Source organism: Salmo trutta, chromosome 4 (assembly GCF_901001165.1).
Source record: "Salmo trutta chromosome 4, fSalTru1.1, whole genome shotgun sequence".
NCBI lineage: Eukaryota > Metazoa > Chordata > Actinopteri > Salmoniformes > Salmonidae > Salmo > Salmo trutta.
The window spans coordinates 31,049,263-31,065,651 of NC_042960.1; the positions used below are offsets into that span (position 1 = coordinate 31,049,263).

General features: G+C 46.4%; 1 protein-coding gene across 17 annotated transcripts in view; it reads right to left on the minus strand.

Annotated features, from left to right (window-relative positions):
* The window catches only part of LOC115192222 (dedicator of cytokinesis protein 7), a 101,562-nt gene that overhangs the window by 9,862 nt on the left and 75,311 nt on the right, over positions 1-16,389 (minus strand). For 7 of the 17 annotated variants that reach the window (XM_029750478.1, XM_029750487.1, XM_029750482.1 and 4 more), the window contains 16 exons: positions 15,522-15,617; positions 14,727-14,867; positions 14,403-14,516; positions 12,445-12,612; positions 12,140-12,279; positions 6,936-7,105; positions 6,480-6,652; positions 6,135-6,317; positions 3,983-4,142; positions 3,709-3,805; positions 3,371-3,388; positions 1,722-1,818; positions 1,128-1,262; positions 813-965; positions 397-555; positions 40-140 (listed from right to left, as the gene is read on the minus strand). In XM_029750478.1, coding sequence (XP_029606338.1) covers positions 40-140; positions 397-555; positions 813-965; positions 1,128-1,262; positions 1,722-1,818; positions 3,371-3,388; positions 3,709-3,805; positions 3,983-4,142; positions 6,135-6,317; positions 6,480-6,652; positions 6,936-7,105; positions 12,140-12,279; positions 12,445-12,612; positions 14,403-14,516; positions 14,727-14,867; positions 15,522-15,617 — 2,105 coding nt within the window. The remainder of the gene's footprint in view (positions 1-39; positions 141-396; positions 556-812; positions 966-1,127; positions 1,263-1,721; positions 1,819-3,370; positions 3,389-3,708; positions 3,806-3,982; positions 4,143-6,134; positions 6,318-6,479; positions 6,653-6,935; positions 7,106-12,139; positions 12,280-12,444; positions 12,613-14,402; positions 14,517-14,726; positions 14,868-15,521; positions 15,618-16,389) is intronic. The other 10 variants (XM_029750489.1, XM_029750488.1, XM_029750486.1 and 7 more) reach the window with 3 other exon arrangements.

Below are 16,389 nucleotides of genomic sequence, written 5' to 3' on the forward strand. Positions count from 1 at the left end.
CAATGATTGTATGTGTGTGTGTGTGTGTGTGTTCCATACCTGTACATGAGGTCTATGAGCATCTCTGGGTCCTCCTGATGCTCCTTCATCTTGACTGTATCAGACAGGATCATGTGCAGGTTGAACACCAGATCCTGGACCTACAGTACACACAAAAGATAGAAACATGAAGCATGGGTAATAAGGTGACATCATCATCATCTCATGTGATTGGACAAGGTATTCCCTTTCCGGTCAGCCATTTTCTGATTACATTTTCATAGGTTTTTTTTGTGTTGTATATCGAAGCACTTTTATATATTGAACAAGTAATTCCACTGCTTTGTACTACAATAACTAAAAAGGGTTAAATGTCAGTACTAATCTATTGACATCCAGCATGTCTGCTGCGGTTACCTGGTCAGGGAAGGTGGTGTCCCGGAGTTCCAGGTCTTCCTCGCCGTAGGTCAAGATGGTCTTCAGGGAACGTCGGAGGAATTCCTCGTTGAAGTTCTGAGACGTTCCCACCAGGGAGGACAGGGACATGGTCGCCTGCATCTTCACCCGAGCAAAATTCTACAAAAGGAGCAGGGCCAGTCAGAGAAACGGCGAGAACATAGAACACCTACATGGACATGGAACCTGTCCTGAAAAGGAGAAACATACGTTACATGTGGAATATGTACAAGACGTGCAATCCTTCTCCTGCGTTTCATCAATAATGACCTCTAAAGGGATCAATAGTTGTATTGAAAATTGGTTAAGTAGCTGGCAGGTAGACAGTACTCGTATGCGTCCGTGTTTGCTGTGCGTTGTCCTGACGTTGTACTTACGTTGCCAATCTCAAAGTTCTGCCTCATGAGCAGGTAGAGCGAAGCGGAGGCATGGGATCTGATGGTGCCAATACTGCTGCTACAGTTCCTCAGTAGACGCAGACACAGGTCAGCACACTGCTCTGTCTCCTCCTCGAACAGCAACTCTGGGAACTACACACACACACACACACAAGTAGGAAACAGGACAGATACACAGAGATAAACAGACAATACGCAGACGTTTTACAAATTGACTTCACAAAATCTCTTTAAAAAGTGCAACTCCTCGATGGAAAATATCGACACGATTGTAGACAGGAAGTCAATTCTGACCTTGGAGACGAGAGCCCTCTGTGTAGCAAAGCAGTGCTGGAGGTAGAGGGCACTCTGGTTACAGGCCATGCTATGGAGCAGCACCTTCAACATTCCGCCCAGGATACTCTCCTTCGACTCTGCCACAGACACCGTCTAGGATACACAAATACCGTCATTGCAAATAAGAATTTGCTCTAAATTGACTTGCCTGGTTAAATAAAACAACATTTAAAAATACATATCACAATCCATCAATACATTTGTATTATCCCCAGAGGAAAATTTGGTTTGCAAATGTGTCCATCTTTCAACCTGACAGTGTGCGTGTGTGGGGAGTCTGGTGCCTCTTAAAGGTAGACTCAGCGATATGACATAGGTGCACAGAGTAAACAGCATAGTGGGCACATTTCCACAACAACTAAGAGTGTTGAAGCGCGAGGCTGTACTTATCAGCTATTTTGGTGCCCTGGCTGCCACGCTGCAAGAGCGTGAAGCCAACTTGTGCACGTACACATGCGCAGATATTGCTAGTGACTGTGTGAGAGCAAAGTCTTGCATCTCGATCATCGCAAGATCTGCCAGGCTGCTCGTGGAAATGTCATTCCTCTGTACCTGGACGATGATCTCCAGAGTGTCCAGAATGATCAGGTTGGCCTCCGTTGCCAGGTTACCGTCAATAAGTGCTTCGTGCTCCAGCTCCGCTCGGGTCCTGTCACGGGAAACAGGACGTGACAGACGGTCAGACACTCTCCAAAATGGCCGCCGGCCAGCTCCATACTCATGGGGTCCCCTTGAATGCCACAGCACTCATCATGCCTGACAGTCACATTCGAGCCATCGCACACAGACAGGAGTTCTTCCATGTGCAACGTACTGTAAGGGGTTTGGTGTATGGAGGGGTTGAAGAGTAGGATGATGGTGGTGGGGCGTTATGACATGTTTTGTTACAGTTGATGAGTTACACACCTAACTACTAAAGGCTCCTGGGTTGTGTAGTAGGATGCTGTCTCTAAACCTGCACGACACATTACTCACACAGTACACCACAGAGTCCAGAGCACACGGTAGCTACGCGCTGCATGGCATGGCTAGCACACGGAGAGGAGAGCAGGGGACCAGGGACCCAAACGCACCTCCAACCCTGGGGGGGGGGTTACATGCTGACCAAACCGGACACGTTGATTTTGTTCACCCACACCAGACGCGATCAGGACACGCAGGTTGAAATATCAAAACAAACTCTGAACCAACATATTAATTTGGGGACACGTCAAAAAGCATTAGCTTTCTTTTTAGCTTGCTGTTGCTAGCTAATTTGTCCTGGGATATAAACATTGGGTTGTTATTTTACCTGAAATGCACAAGGTCCACTACTCCGACAATTCATCCACAGATAAAACGATAAACCAAATTAGGTCCTCATCTCCCCTCCATCCTTCAGGCTTCTTTTTTTCTTCTTCTTTGGACTTTATATGAAGGTTGGCAACCACCTTTACAGTGCATTACTACAACTGACTGGAGTGCGGACCTCAATCACCCACGTGGGTATATGCTCCTAAAAACCAATGAGGAGATGGGAGAGGTCGGACTTGCAGCGCGTTGAGCGTCACAAATAGATCCAATTTCTATTTTAGCGCCTGGCCACGCAGACGCTCGCAATGATTGAATAACACGTATGTGTACATTTATTTCGCAATGCTCGCGCACATGACGCGAGTGGTGTGGTCAGCATGTTAGGCAGCAGAGGTAAGACAGGAGGAAGGTTAGGGAGGCACTGGTTGGATGGAGAGCGGTAGAGGTAGAGAGGCCACACCAATAGAAGATGTGATATCTATGAAAGTGCTTATCCATTTTTTTGTTGTTGATTTAATGGACATTCAGTATTACAAACAGGTCTAATTGGCAAGTACACATGCTGTACAATCATTTACATGTTCTACTGTGCAAAATTGTCACACATGCTAAAATCAACCAATTGAGAACCTACCAGTTGCGACAGAATGACATTGATTTCACCCATCTAAACCCAGAATAGCGAATAGACACACGTCGATCAGAACCCAAATGAGCACTGCACACTGGTTAAAGGACCAGCAGTCCCACTGCAGGTGCCAGACAGAAATAAACCACAAGCACCGTTACAGGAGAGGTTAGGGGTCAGAGTTCAGGGTTCGGAGGTAATGAGTCAGGTCACCAAAGCAGCAGGAGGAACTCAGAGCACTGCAGCACACTGACTCCAGGGGGACCATTCAATACAATACCTGAGTGATCTGTGGCTCCTACACAGAGGCACAGTGAGACACAAGAGAACATTCGGAGGAATGAGTTCACAGATGAAATGGGACGGAGGAAAAGACGCATGTGCCTTACAGGCGTTTTAAACACTGAGCATCTGAAAACAATAGGGTCAATCAGCGTGTATTCTTCTGTTGTAGCATCAGGAATCCGACCCATATCGCTCGGTGTGGGCTTGTTCAGTTCAAACTAGATTCTTGTTTCTTTTAAGAAGCCCACTATAGGGCCTGAGTTGATTGTAAGATGGCGATGTGTGCGTGCATCTCTCTGTGTGTGTGTGTGTGTGTAAAAAGCTTAAGCATACTTGTCCATCCTCTCGCTGTGCTGGCGCCAGTGTGTCATGTCTTTCCTCCAGCGCAGGTTTTCCTGGCTGCCGAAGGCACTGCCTGATGGACTCCTCTCTACCGGGGGGGAGGGGGGGGGGAAGAGACAACGACATAAGAGGTGGAGAGAAGATAGAGGGGAAAAAGAAGGCAAGGAGATGTGGAGCGAAAGGGAAAGAAGTTGAAGGCGAGAGAGATGGAATGGTCATTTTCAGATCACTTTTCCCAATGTGTGTGTGTATGTTCCGTGTGTACCTAGCTGTCCCCTACTGCGGCGGACCATCTCCTGCCGTGCCCCGATGCTCCCCAGTATGGCCTCCTCCAGCTTGGCCTTCATGTCCTTGGACTTCTTGAAGGTCAGGCTGTTCATGCGCTCAAAGGCCTTCTTCCCCTGCATGGTGAAAACAATGTGGGCCTTTTTCCATGATGAGGATGGAGAGAAGTTACACAGGGTTACTGCGCCACACCAAGAGAGGTAAAATGGAAGAGAGATGGATTATATAAGAGTAAGGTGAGCCGAAAAGAGTAGGGAAAGCTCTCCGATTAAGATTACTTTATTAGTCAACTGCACACAAGGTCCAACTGATACTTCAGTTCCACTTGTAACCCAACCTCTCCGAAAGTTACACACACACACGAAGTCGGAAGTTTACATACACTTAGGTTGGAGTCATTAAAACTCGTTTTTCAACCACTCCACACATTTCTTGTTAACAAACTATAGTTTTGGCAAGTCGGTTAGGACATCTACTTTGTGCATGACAAGTCATGCACAAACAATTGTTTACCGACAGATTATTTCACTGTATCAGAAATTCCAGTGGGTCAGAAGTTTACATAACCTAAGTTGACTGTGTCTTTAAACAGCTTGGAAAATTCCAGAAAATGTCATGGCTAGAAGCTTCTGACAGGTTAATCGACATAATTTGAGTCAATTGGAGGTGTACCTGTGGATGTATTTCAAGTCCTACCTTCAAACTCAGTGCCTCTACTTGACATCATGGGAAAATCAAAAAGACCTCAGAAAATAAATTGTAGACCTCCACAAGTCCGGTTCATCCTTGGGAACAATTTCCAAATGCCTGAAGGTACCACGTTCATCTGTACAAACAATAGTACGCAAGTATAAACACCATGGGACCACGCAGCCGTCATACCGCTCAGGAAGGAGACGCGTTCTGTCTCCTAGAGATAAACATCCTGTGGTGCGAAAAGTGCACATCAATCCCAGAACAACAGCAAAGGACCTTGTGAAGATGCTGGAGGAAACAGGTACAAAAGTATCTATATCCACAGTAAAACGAGTCCTATATCGACATAACCTGAAAGGCCAATCAGCAAGGAAGAAGCCACTGCTCCAAAACCACGATAAAAAAGCCAGACTTCAGTTTGCAACTGCACATGGGGACAAAGATTGTACTTTTTGGAGAAATGTCCTCTGATCTGATGAAACAAAAATAGAACTGTTTGGCCATAATGACCATCGTTATGTTAGGAGGAAAAAAGGGGGAGGCTTGCATGCCGAAGAACACCATCCCAACCGTGAAGCATGAGGGTGGCAGCATCATGTTGTGGAGGTGCTTTGCTGCAGGAGGGACTGGTGCACTTCACAAAATAGATGGCGTTATGAGGAAGGAAAATTATGTGGAAATATTGAAGCAACATCTCAAGACATCAGTCAGGAAGTTAAAGCTTGGTCGCAAATGGGTCTTCCAAATGGACAATGACCCCAAGCATACTTCCAAAGTTGTGGCAAAATGGCTTAAGGACAACAAAGTCAAGGTATTGGAGTAGCCATCACAAAGCCCTGAACTCAATCCTATAGAACATTTGTGGGCAGAACTGAAAAAGCGTGTGAGAGCGAGGAGGCCTACAAACCTGACTCAGTTACACCAGCTCTGTCAGGAGGAATGGGCCAAAATTTACCCACGTTTGACCCAAGTTAAACACTTTAAAGGCAATGCTACCAAATACTAATTGAGTGTATGTAAACTTCTGACCCACTGGGAATGTGATGAAAGAAATAAAAGCTGAAATAAATAATTTTACTGTTATTCTGACATTTCACATTCTTAAAATAAAGTGGTGTTCCTAACTGATCTAAGACAGGGAATTTTTACTAGGATTAAATGTCAGGAATTGTGAAAAACTGAGTTTAAATGTATTTGGCTATCGTGTATGTAAACTTCCGACTTCAACTGTACATATACCGATTTTAAAACCAACTCATAAGAACCTGGGAAGTACAAATTCATAGAACCTTTTGAAATAAGTTTCTTTCCACCCAGTCTTATCCAGGCACGAAATAATGGACTGTCAAGTGAGGCAACACACTTGGACGTGCTTATACAAAATTGAGGCATTACTACACGCGCATGCTTTTTCTGTGCTCCAGGTGTCACGTTACCTTGTACTCGAAGCAGGAGACACAGAGGTAGAGCATGTCCAGCAGACGGTTGAGCTGGGAGACAGATAGGTCAGTGAACCACTTCTGTAGTACACACTCATCTGCATTCTTCAGAACCCACAGCAGACAGATCAACAGACTGCGACTGGACTCTGCTGAGAAGGTGGCGTGCGGACGACTGGCCTGGAGAGAGAGAGAGAGATGGGAAGAGACCAAGGGGGAAAAAGGTGAGCAAAACAGAGAGGTAGTAAGGGGGAACTTAACAGAAGGAGAGAAAGTAACTCCGGAAGAAAAGAAAGGGAACAAGCAAGGAAGGGATGGAGAAAGAACAGGAATTGTAGTTGCCTGTGGGTTGAGCAGGAAGCTGCTGGGACGGGACATTGGAGTTGAGGTCCCCGCTATCGCCATGGCAACAGTCTGACTGATCATGCTGTTGCCGTCCTCTACAGACTCATCCCCCCCGGCCCCATCTGCGGACCCCTGAGCTCCCCCAGGGCGGCCCCACTGGATATGGGACTCTACATAAATGAGGGGGGGAGAGGAGAGAAACCAATCAGGATCAACAAGCACAAAACAAAATTAGTCGGGAGTAGCACATCAGAGTTGCAGACATTGTTTAATGGGCTTTTCCTGAGCAGCACCAGAACCAGTGGGATGCCCAAAGATTTCTAAAGCCACCTGATAGTCCATCTATCTAATCACACAGCCATTCAGGTATGGATAAACTCCACATATCTACAGACTCAGAATACTCCTGAAAGTTTAGGACAGGGAAAGGCTAAATGTAGAATTTAGACCCACCTGTGAAGTCGTGCAGCTGGGGCAGCGTTTCCATGACGATGCCGATGAGTGGCAGGTAGAGCATGGCGACACGGGCCTTGACCTCAGGGTCAGCGTAGCGGGGGTCAGAGTCATGGCTGGACAGCAGGTTATGGACCACACTGACCACCTTCTTATGTAAGCCAAACATCCTATAGGTTAGGTAGGGAGAAAGACAGAGGTTGTTGTTTTTTTGGTTTATTTGGACAGGGACAAGTTCAAACACATTGACCAAACAATTTCCTGATGCATTGCATTATGGCGTTTCTAGCTTACGCTAATTCTATACAATTGTTTTGTCATTCTTGACCCAAAAACTTTTGCGGAAACAAAAGACAGCGTGTGAGGTGTCAACTCAAATGTATTGGTCACATACACATGGTTAGCAGATGTTAATGCAAGTGTAGCGAAATGCTTGGCTTCTAGTTCCGACAATGCAGTAATATCTAACAAGTAATCTAACAAATTCACAAAAACAACCTTATACATACAAATGTAAAGGGATGAATAAGAATATGTACATATAAATATATGGATGAGAGATGGCCGTGCGGCATAGGCAAGATGTAGTAGATGGTATAGAATACAGAATATATATATATATATACACACACTGCTCAAAAAAATAAAGGGAACACTTAAACAACACAATGTAACTCCAAGTCAATCACACTTCTGTGAAATCAAACTGTCCACTTAGGAAGCAACACTGATTGACAATACATTTCACATGCTGTTGTGCAAATGGAATAGACAACAGGTGGAAATTATATGCAATTAGCAAGACACCCCCAATAAAGGAGTGGTTCTGCAGGTGGGGACCACAGACCACTTCTCAGTTCCTATGCTTCCTGGCTGATGTTTTGGTCACTTTTGAATGCTGGCGGTGCTTTCACTCTAGTGGTAGCATGACACGGAGTCTACAACCCACACAAGTGGCTCAGCTAGTGCAGCTCATCCAGGATGGCACATCAATGCGAGCTGTGGCAAGAAGGTTTGCTGTGTCTGTCAGCGTAGTGTCCAGAGCATGGAGGCGCTACCAGGAGACAGGCCAGTACATCAGGAGACATGGAGGAGGTCGTAGGAGGGCAACAACCCAGCAGCAGGACCGCTACCTCCGCCTTTGTGCAAGGAGGAGCAGGAGGAGCACTGCCAGAGCCCTGCAAAATGACCTCCAGCAGGCCACAAATGTGCATGTGTCTGCTCAAACGGTCAGAAACAGACTCTATGAGGGTGGTATGAGGGCCTGACGTCCACAGGTGGGGGTTGTGCTTACAGCCCAACACCGTGCAGGACGTTTGGCATTTGCCAGAGAACACCAAGATTGGCAAATTCGCCACTGGCGCCCTGTGCTCTTCACAGATGAAAGCAGGTTCACACTGAGCACATGTGACAGACGTGACAGAGTCTGGAGACGCCGTGGAGAACGTTCTGCTGCCTGCAACATCCTCCAGCATGACCGGTTTGGCGGTGGGTCAGTCATGGTGTCGGGTGGCATTTCTTTGGGGGGCCGCACAGCCCTCCATGTGCTCGCCAGAGGTAGCCTGACTGCCATTAGGTACCGAGATGAGATCCTCAGACCCCTTGTGAGACCATATGCTGGTGCGGTTGGCCCTGGGTTCCTCCTAATGCAAGACAATGCTAGACCTCATTTGGCTGGAGTGTGTCAGCAGTTCCTGCAAGAGGAAGGCATTGATGCTATGGACTGGCCCGCCCGTTCCCCAGACCTGAATCCAATTGAGCACATCTGGGACATCATGTCTCGCTCCATCCACCAACGCCATGTTGCACCACAGACTGTCCAGGAGTTGGTGGATGCTTTAGTCCAGGTCTGGGAGGAGATCCCTCAGGAGACCATCCGCCACCTCATCAGGAGCATGCCCAGGCGTTGTAGGGAGGTCATACAGGCACGTGGAGGTCACACACACTACTGAGCCTCATTTTGACTTGTTAAGGACATTACATCAAAGTTGGATCAACCTGTAGTGTGGTTTTCCACTTTAATTTTGAGTGTGACTCCAAATCCAGACCTCCATGGGTTGATAAATTGGATTTCTATTGATTTATTTTTGTGTGATTTTGTTGTCAGCACATTCAACTATGTAAAGAAAAAAGTATTTAATAAGATTGTCATTCATTCAGATCTAGGATGTGTTATTTTAGTGTTCCCTTAATTTTTTGGAGCAGTGTATATATGAGATGAGTAATGTAGGATATATAAACATTACTAAAGTGGCATTATTTAAAGTGACTAGTGATACCTTTATTAAGTCCATTTATTTAAGTGGTCAGAGATTTGAGTCTGTATGTTGGCAGCAGCCTCTCTCTGTTAGTGTTGGCTGTTTAACAGTCTGAAGGCCTTGAGATAGACTGAAAAACAGCTTCTATCGGTCCCAGCTTTGATGCACCTGTACTGACCTCGCCTTCTGGATGATAGCTGGGTGAACAGGCAGTGGCTCGGATGGTTGATTTTTTTTTGCCTTCCTGTGACATCGGGTGCTGTAGGTGTCATGGAAGGCATGTAGTTTGCCCCCAGTGATGCGTTGTGCAGACTGCACCAACCTCAGGGCATAGTCCCTGTGCCCAAGGAAGCAAAGGTAACCTGCCTAAATGATAACCACCCCGTGGCACTCACGTCGGTAGCCATGAAGTGCTTTGAAAGGCTGGTCATGGCTCACATCAACAGCATCTTCCCAGATACAATAGACCCACTCCAATATGCATACCGCCCCAACAGATCCACAGATGACGCAATCTCAAATTGCACTCCACACTGCCCTTTCCCACATGGACAAAAGGAACACTTATGTGAAAATGCTATTGATTGACTACAGCTCAGAGTTCAACAACATAGTGACCACGAAGCTCATCACTAGCTAAGGACCATGGGACTAAACACCTTCCTCTGCAACTGGAGCCTGGACTTCCTAAACGGGCCTCCCCCAGGTGGTAAGGGTAGGCAACAACACGTCTGCCACGCTGATCCTCAACACTGGGGACCCTCAGGGGTTTGTACTTAGTCCCCTCCTGTACTCCACTGTGGGGACGACGTCGTCGATGCACTTTTAGGATGAACATTCATTGTTCACGCACTACTGCGTGGCCAAACACGACTCCAACATCACCATTAAGTTTGCTGACGACACAACAGTGGTAGGCCTGATCACCGACAACGATGAGACAGCCTATAGAGAGGAGGTCAGAACTGGCAGTGTGGTGCCAGGACAACAACCTCTCACTCAATGTGAGCAAGACAAAGGAGCTGATCGTGGACTACAGGAAAAGGGCCCCCATTAACATCGACAGGGCTGTAATGGACCGGGTCGAAAGTTTCAAGTTCCTTGGTGTCCACATCAGTTAAATAAAGGTTAAGTAAACAAACACACCAAGACAGTCGTGAAGAGGGCACAACAAAACAGTTTCCCCCCTCAGGAGACTGAAAAGATTTGGCAAGGGTCCCTAGGTGCTCAAAAAGTTCTACAGCTGCACCATTGAGAGCATCCTGACCGGTTGTGTCACCGCCTGGTATGGCAACTGCTCGGCATCAGACCGTAAGGCGCTACAGAGGTAGTGCGTACAGCCCAGTACATCAGTGGAGCCAAGTTTCCTGCCACCCAGGACCTCTATAATAGGCAGTGTCAGAGGAAAGCCCATAAAATTGTCAGAGACTCCAGTCCCCCAAGTCAAAGACTGTTTTCTCTGCTACCGCACGGCAAGTGGTCCCAAAGCGCCAAGTCTAGGACCAAAAGGCTCCTTAACAGCTTCTACCCCCAAGCCATAAGACTGCTGAACAATTAATGAAATGACCACCGGACTATTTACATTGACACCACCCTCCCCCCGCATTTGTTTTGTACATTGCTGTTACTCGCTGTTTATTATCTATGCATAGTCATTTCACCCCTAATTACATGTACAAATTACCTCAACTAACATGTACCCCAGCACACTGACTCGGTACCCCCTGTATATAGCCTCGTTATTTTGTGTTACTTTTAATTCTTTTTTACTTTAGTTTATTTGGTGAATATTTTCTTAACTCTTCTTGAACTGCTTGTAAGTAAGCATTTCACGGTAAGGTCTACACTTGTATTCAGCGCATGTGACAAATAAAGTTTGATTTGATTTGTTGGGGGGGGGGGTGACATGGTGATTTCGGTGAGAAGTGGTTTCTGTAAGAAGTACACACAGTGATACCCCAGGCGGTGGTTTACCCCAAGTTACCCTAACGGGTAGGCCTACATTACATTCAATGTGTTTATGCAATTTTTCTGGGACATAAAATTCACCAATAGGATGCTAACTTGTTAAAAGATCACATTTGGGATCTAGCTAATGATTAGCCCAATAGGGTAAATGCAGATAGGCTACCCCATGCTTCAGCCTATTTATTTATAGCCGCTGGGCTACAGGTGATAATGCTTACTGCTAACAGCATACCTGATAACATGGACCATTCATAGGCTATATGGAAAAAGTCCAATACCATCACCAGCTGGGCTTTTAAACTGACACTATATGGGGCAGATGTTCACATCGTCATTTTTGTAGGTTTGTGTCAAGAACTGCAACGCTGCTGGGTTTTTCCACGCTCAACAGTTTCCCGTGTGTATCAAGAATGGTCCACCACCCAAAGGACATCCAGCCAACTTGACAACTGTGGGAAACATTGGAGTCAACATGTGCCAGCATCCCTGTGGAATGCTTTGAACACCCTTTAGAGTCCATGCCCCGACCAATTGAGGCTGTTCTGAGGGCAAAAGGGGGCGCTGCAGCTCAATATTAGGAAAGTGTTCTTAATATTTTGAACACTCATTGTATATGTCAGATGAACGATAACCCCGCTTATTAACAGTCACTCACTCACACAATGTACTGCCCCTTAGCCTTGAGAGGGTAAAAAATGACAAAGACACACAGTATAGGTCAAAGGAGAGAAACCTTCTCAATAGCACGCCACGCACAGTACCCCCCTACACCTTCAGAAAGTACAGAATGACCGAGAGAAACATGAGGTCCAAGTGACCACAGTAACCCTCACACACAGTAAAAATGTACTAACCACCTAGGAGCCTGCCTCGAGAATGACAGAGAGCGACAAAGGAGCCAAATGACATAACCTCTCGGTCTCCCTATCACACACAAATACAAACATACAGACAGTAACACAGTTTACGATTACTGACGCTTCGGCCTCTGGGTCCAGGATGACAGCCAGTTCAGTCAGCACCAGACCAGCCAGGTAGTGCTGCTCTCTGAAGGGGACAGACAACTCAAACATGTTGGCTATCTTCTGGTCCTGGGCATGGGTAGAGAAGCCAGAACTCTGTGGAGATGGAGAGAGGTATGGAGAGAGTGAGAAACAGAAGCAGGGGATGATTTAGAGACATTGTCCACACACCACTTACTCCTCCAGGATGTGTGCGCGCGTGTGTATATCTGGTGTGCATCTATGCGTGTGTCCAGTGTGTGTGTATTGTGTATAGCTGACCTGTGAGGTTGCGGATGACATGCTGGGTGAAGGCGAGGCGGGGGGCGTGAGGAGGCTGCAGGGCAGGTTAAGTGTGACGTAGTGCTCGTGGCTACAGACGACCCTCAGGAAGTCGAGTCTCAGGGACTCCAGAGTCGGGTTCTGCAGCATGTACAGCTTAGTGGACACCTGGGGAAAGACATGGAATGAGGTCTAGAAAACTGCCCAAAAAACAGGGTTTGATGGAGAAGCACTGTTGAGGCCCTTTACTCCAAGTCAGGGAAGTGATATCCAATAGTGTAATTCAAATCAAATCTTATTTGTTACGTGCTCTGAATACAACAGGTATACAACAACACCTTACCGTGAAATGCTTAGTTAACAACAACACCTTACCGTGAAATGCTTAGTTAAAAAGTAACACAATAAAATAACAATAACGAGGCCATATACAGGGGGTACCGGTACCGAGTCAATGTGTGGGGGTACAGGTTAGTCAAGTTATTTTGTACATGTAGGTAGGGGTAAAGTGACTATGCATAGTTAATAAACAGCGAGTAGCAGCAATGTACAAAACAAATGTGGGGGGAGGGTGGTGTCAATGTACAAAACAAAGGGGTTTCAATGTAAATAGTCCGGGTGGCAATTTGATTAATTGTTCAGCAGTCATATGACTTGGGGGTAGAAGCTGTTAAGGAGCCTTTGGGACAGACTTGGCATTCCGGTACCGCTTGCCGAGCGGTAGCAGAGTGAACAGTCAGTGACTTTGGTGACTGGAGTCTTTAACAACTTGTTGGGCCTTCCTATGACACCGCCTAGTATATAGGTCCTGGATGGCAGGAAGCTTGGCCCCACTGATGTACTGGGCCGTACGCACTAGCGCCTTACGGTCAGATGCCGAGCAATTGCCATACCAGGCGGTGATGCAACCGGTCAGGATGCTCTCGATGGTTCCGCTGTAGAACTTTTTGAGGATCTGGGGACCCATGCCAAATTCTTTCTCCTGAGGGGGAAAAGGTGTTGTCGTGCACTCTTGACGACTGTCTTGGTGTGTTTGGACCATGATAGTTTGTTGCTGATGTGGACACCAAGGAACTTGAAACTCTCGACCCGGTCCATTACAGCCCTGTCCATGTTGATGGGGGCCTGTTCGGCCCGCCATTTCCTGTAGTCTACGATCAGCTCCTTAGTCTTGCTCACATTAAGGGAGAGGCTGTTGTCCTGGCACCACACTGCCAGGTCTCTGACCTCCTCCCTATAGGCTGGTCTCGTTGTTGTCGGTGATCAGACTGTTGTGTCGTCAGTAAACTTAATGATGGTGTTGGAGTCGTGTTTGGCCACGCAGACGTGGGTGAACAGGGAGTACAGGGGGGGGACTAAGCACACACCCCTTAGGGACCCCAGTGTTGAGGATGAGCGTGGCAGATGTGTTGTTACCTAACCTTAACACCTGGGGGTGGCCCGTCAGGAAGTCCAGTATCCAGTTGCAGAGGGAGGTGTTTAGTAACATTGGCCTTAGCTTAGTGATGAGCTTTGCGGGCACTATGGTGTTGAACGCTGAACTGTAGTCAATGAACAGCATTCTCACATAGGTGTTCCTTTGTCCAGGTGGGAAAGGGAAGTGTGGAGTGCGATTGAGATTGCGTCATCTGTGGATCTGTTGGAACAGCTTTGCGAATTGGAGTGGGTCTAGGGTTTCCGGGATGATGGTGTTGATGTGAGCCATGTCCAGCCTTTCAAAGCACTTCATGGTTACTGACGTGAGTGCTACAGGGCAGTAATCATTTCGGCAGGATAGCAGGATTGATAATTGGCAGAATAGCTACTGTAGCGTTACTTCCGAAATCCTGTGCACAAGGTCACTCTAATCTATCATAGTGGTTTCATCACCAAGCCTTTTAAATGAAAGCAGATTCTGCAAGTATGTTGTCATTGAGGTGCTGTTGGGTGCTAAGTGGGTTGGTTCCCTCTCCCAGTACCTGTTTCCAGTATGTCTTGATGAGGGAGAAGACAAAGCCTCGGTCCATGACAGACAGCAGGTCATTCAGGAAGAAGGCCAGGCTGGTGTTCAGACGCTCCACCAACTCCAGGTCCTGATTGGACAGAAACACAATGTCAGAGGTCAGGGTAAAGTCTCGAGAACACTGCTCGATCTGATTGACTCAGAACCAGAAGAGGTCAATTTATTTGAAGTATCTGTGTGGTTAGTGGCATTAGAAACTGCTGTGTTGATGTAAGCCTGATCTGTAGTGTCCCGTGTGTCCTATGCTGGTGACAAAGTTTATTCAAATTTTCACTCCTACCTTCTGAAAGCGTGAGACAATGTCCCCAGCGATGGTGCTGACCAGGGCTGTGATGTCATCCATGAAGCGCTCGGGGAAACGGTTCTTTCTGGGCGACTCTAGCCGGTCGGTGAAGTACAGGTGGTGGATGATGCTCTTCACCTGAGGAGTGAGGTCATCAAGGTGAGACAGGGCCCAACCATAGCAGATGATAGAGGACTCTAGGGCCCAAAAGCTTGTTTTAGCATGGGCAGCGCCATTGAGGACTTTCACCATTTTGAAATAGTAACTGGGTGGGACTTCATATGGGTTAAGGATGGATCGCATAATTCCATCCAGATCATCAGGAGGAATCAGCCAATGAATTATGCTTGTGAGTAAACATTCCATAACTGCAGGTGGCAATACATCGCCAACCTTGGCATAATACCTGTTCAAACAACACACTACAGGTGGCAGTACTACACACATTTTCAGTTTGTTTGCCAACTCAAGTAGTAGAAGAAGAAAATGTACTACTTCAAAATGAAAGATGTCTTCAATGGTGCTGCCCATGCTCTCACAGACTCCATAATGGGACAGACACAGTGATGTCTAAGTCTATGGGCCCAACACATAGTGGTAGTCATGTGTCGTCAACATCTGGCCAAGTTGGAAGCCCCACGTAGTTCTACAATTTATCTTCTTAAAATCAGTTTTTAAAACTAACCAAGCAATTATGGTGGATATGCAACCAGGCCAGAGCAGTACAGGTCGGCACAGCTTAGTAGTGTGAAAAGGGCGCCAGAGATGCAGCTGTGTGTAGTGTTGTCTTACCATGAGCTCAAAGAAGAACCAGGCCTGTTGTAGAGCTCCCTCCCTGACGATGCCACTGCTCACCACCCACTGTAGGGCCAGCTCCTCATGGAACAACTGAGACAGAGAGATGGAGACACACAGACCAAACAGTTAAGCTCAAACTAAATTGATGTGTGTCTATCTTAAACATGTAATATTTGCTCAGAAAGACTAAATAATCCACTTGGTGCACCTGTGTCTGGTGGTAACACTGAAAAGGGAGGCTTCATTAAAATATAAATATGTTTTATTTATATATTTAAATATATAAATAAATATAAAAGTGTGTGCTGTTTCCCTGAACAAGAGTAAAAGTGCTATAGTTAGTGGTACATTACACATAGACACACACACTTCAATCACAGCCAAGAGGTGGGACTTCTACACTCTACATCAGGGAAGGGCAACCGGAGGCCAGCGACCCCCCTTTTGTCAGTCGAGGTCTCGACTTACTGGTTAGAGTTAGAATACACAAGGTGCAATTTCAAAATTCGGTTGTGTATCGGCAGTTTTTCTCCTGTTATGTCAGTCACCGAGTCAATCAATTAGCCCATGTCAGCTACATTTTTTTTTTTTTAAACAATTATTATTATTATTTTTTTTTAGATCGGCAAGTTAGTCTCACCAGCTATCTAAACCTGTAGTAAACACAGTTGAATTACCAACCAGGGGTTCCCCATGGATTTTGTTAGTCACTCAATCAGATATCATATTACAAACAGCAAACAATTCTCTCCGCTCCATGAAAAATGAGCAGAATTGCAGGAAATTGCTAAATGTTCTCTCCACCCCATGACATAATGTGTAGAATTACAGCAAACTTGCTTTAAAACTGCCACATGGCAAA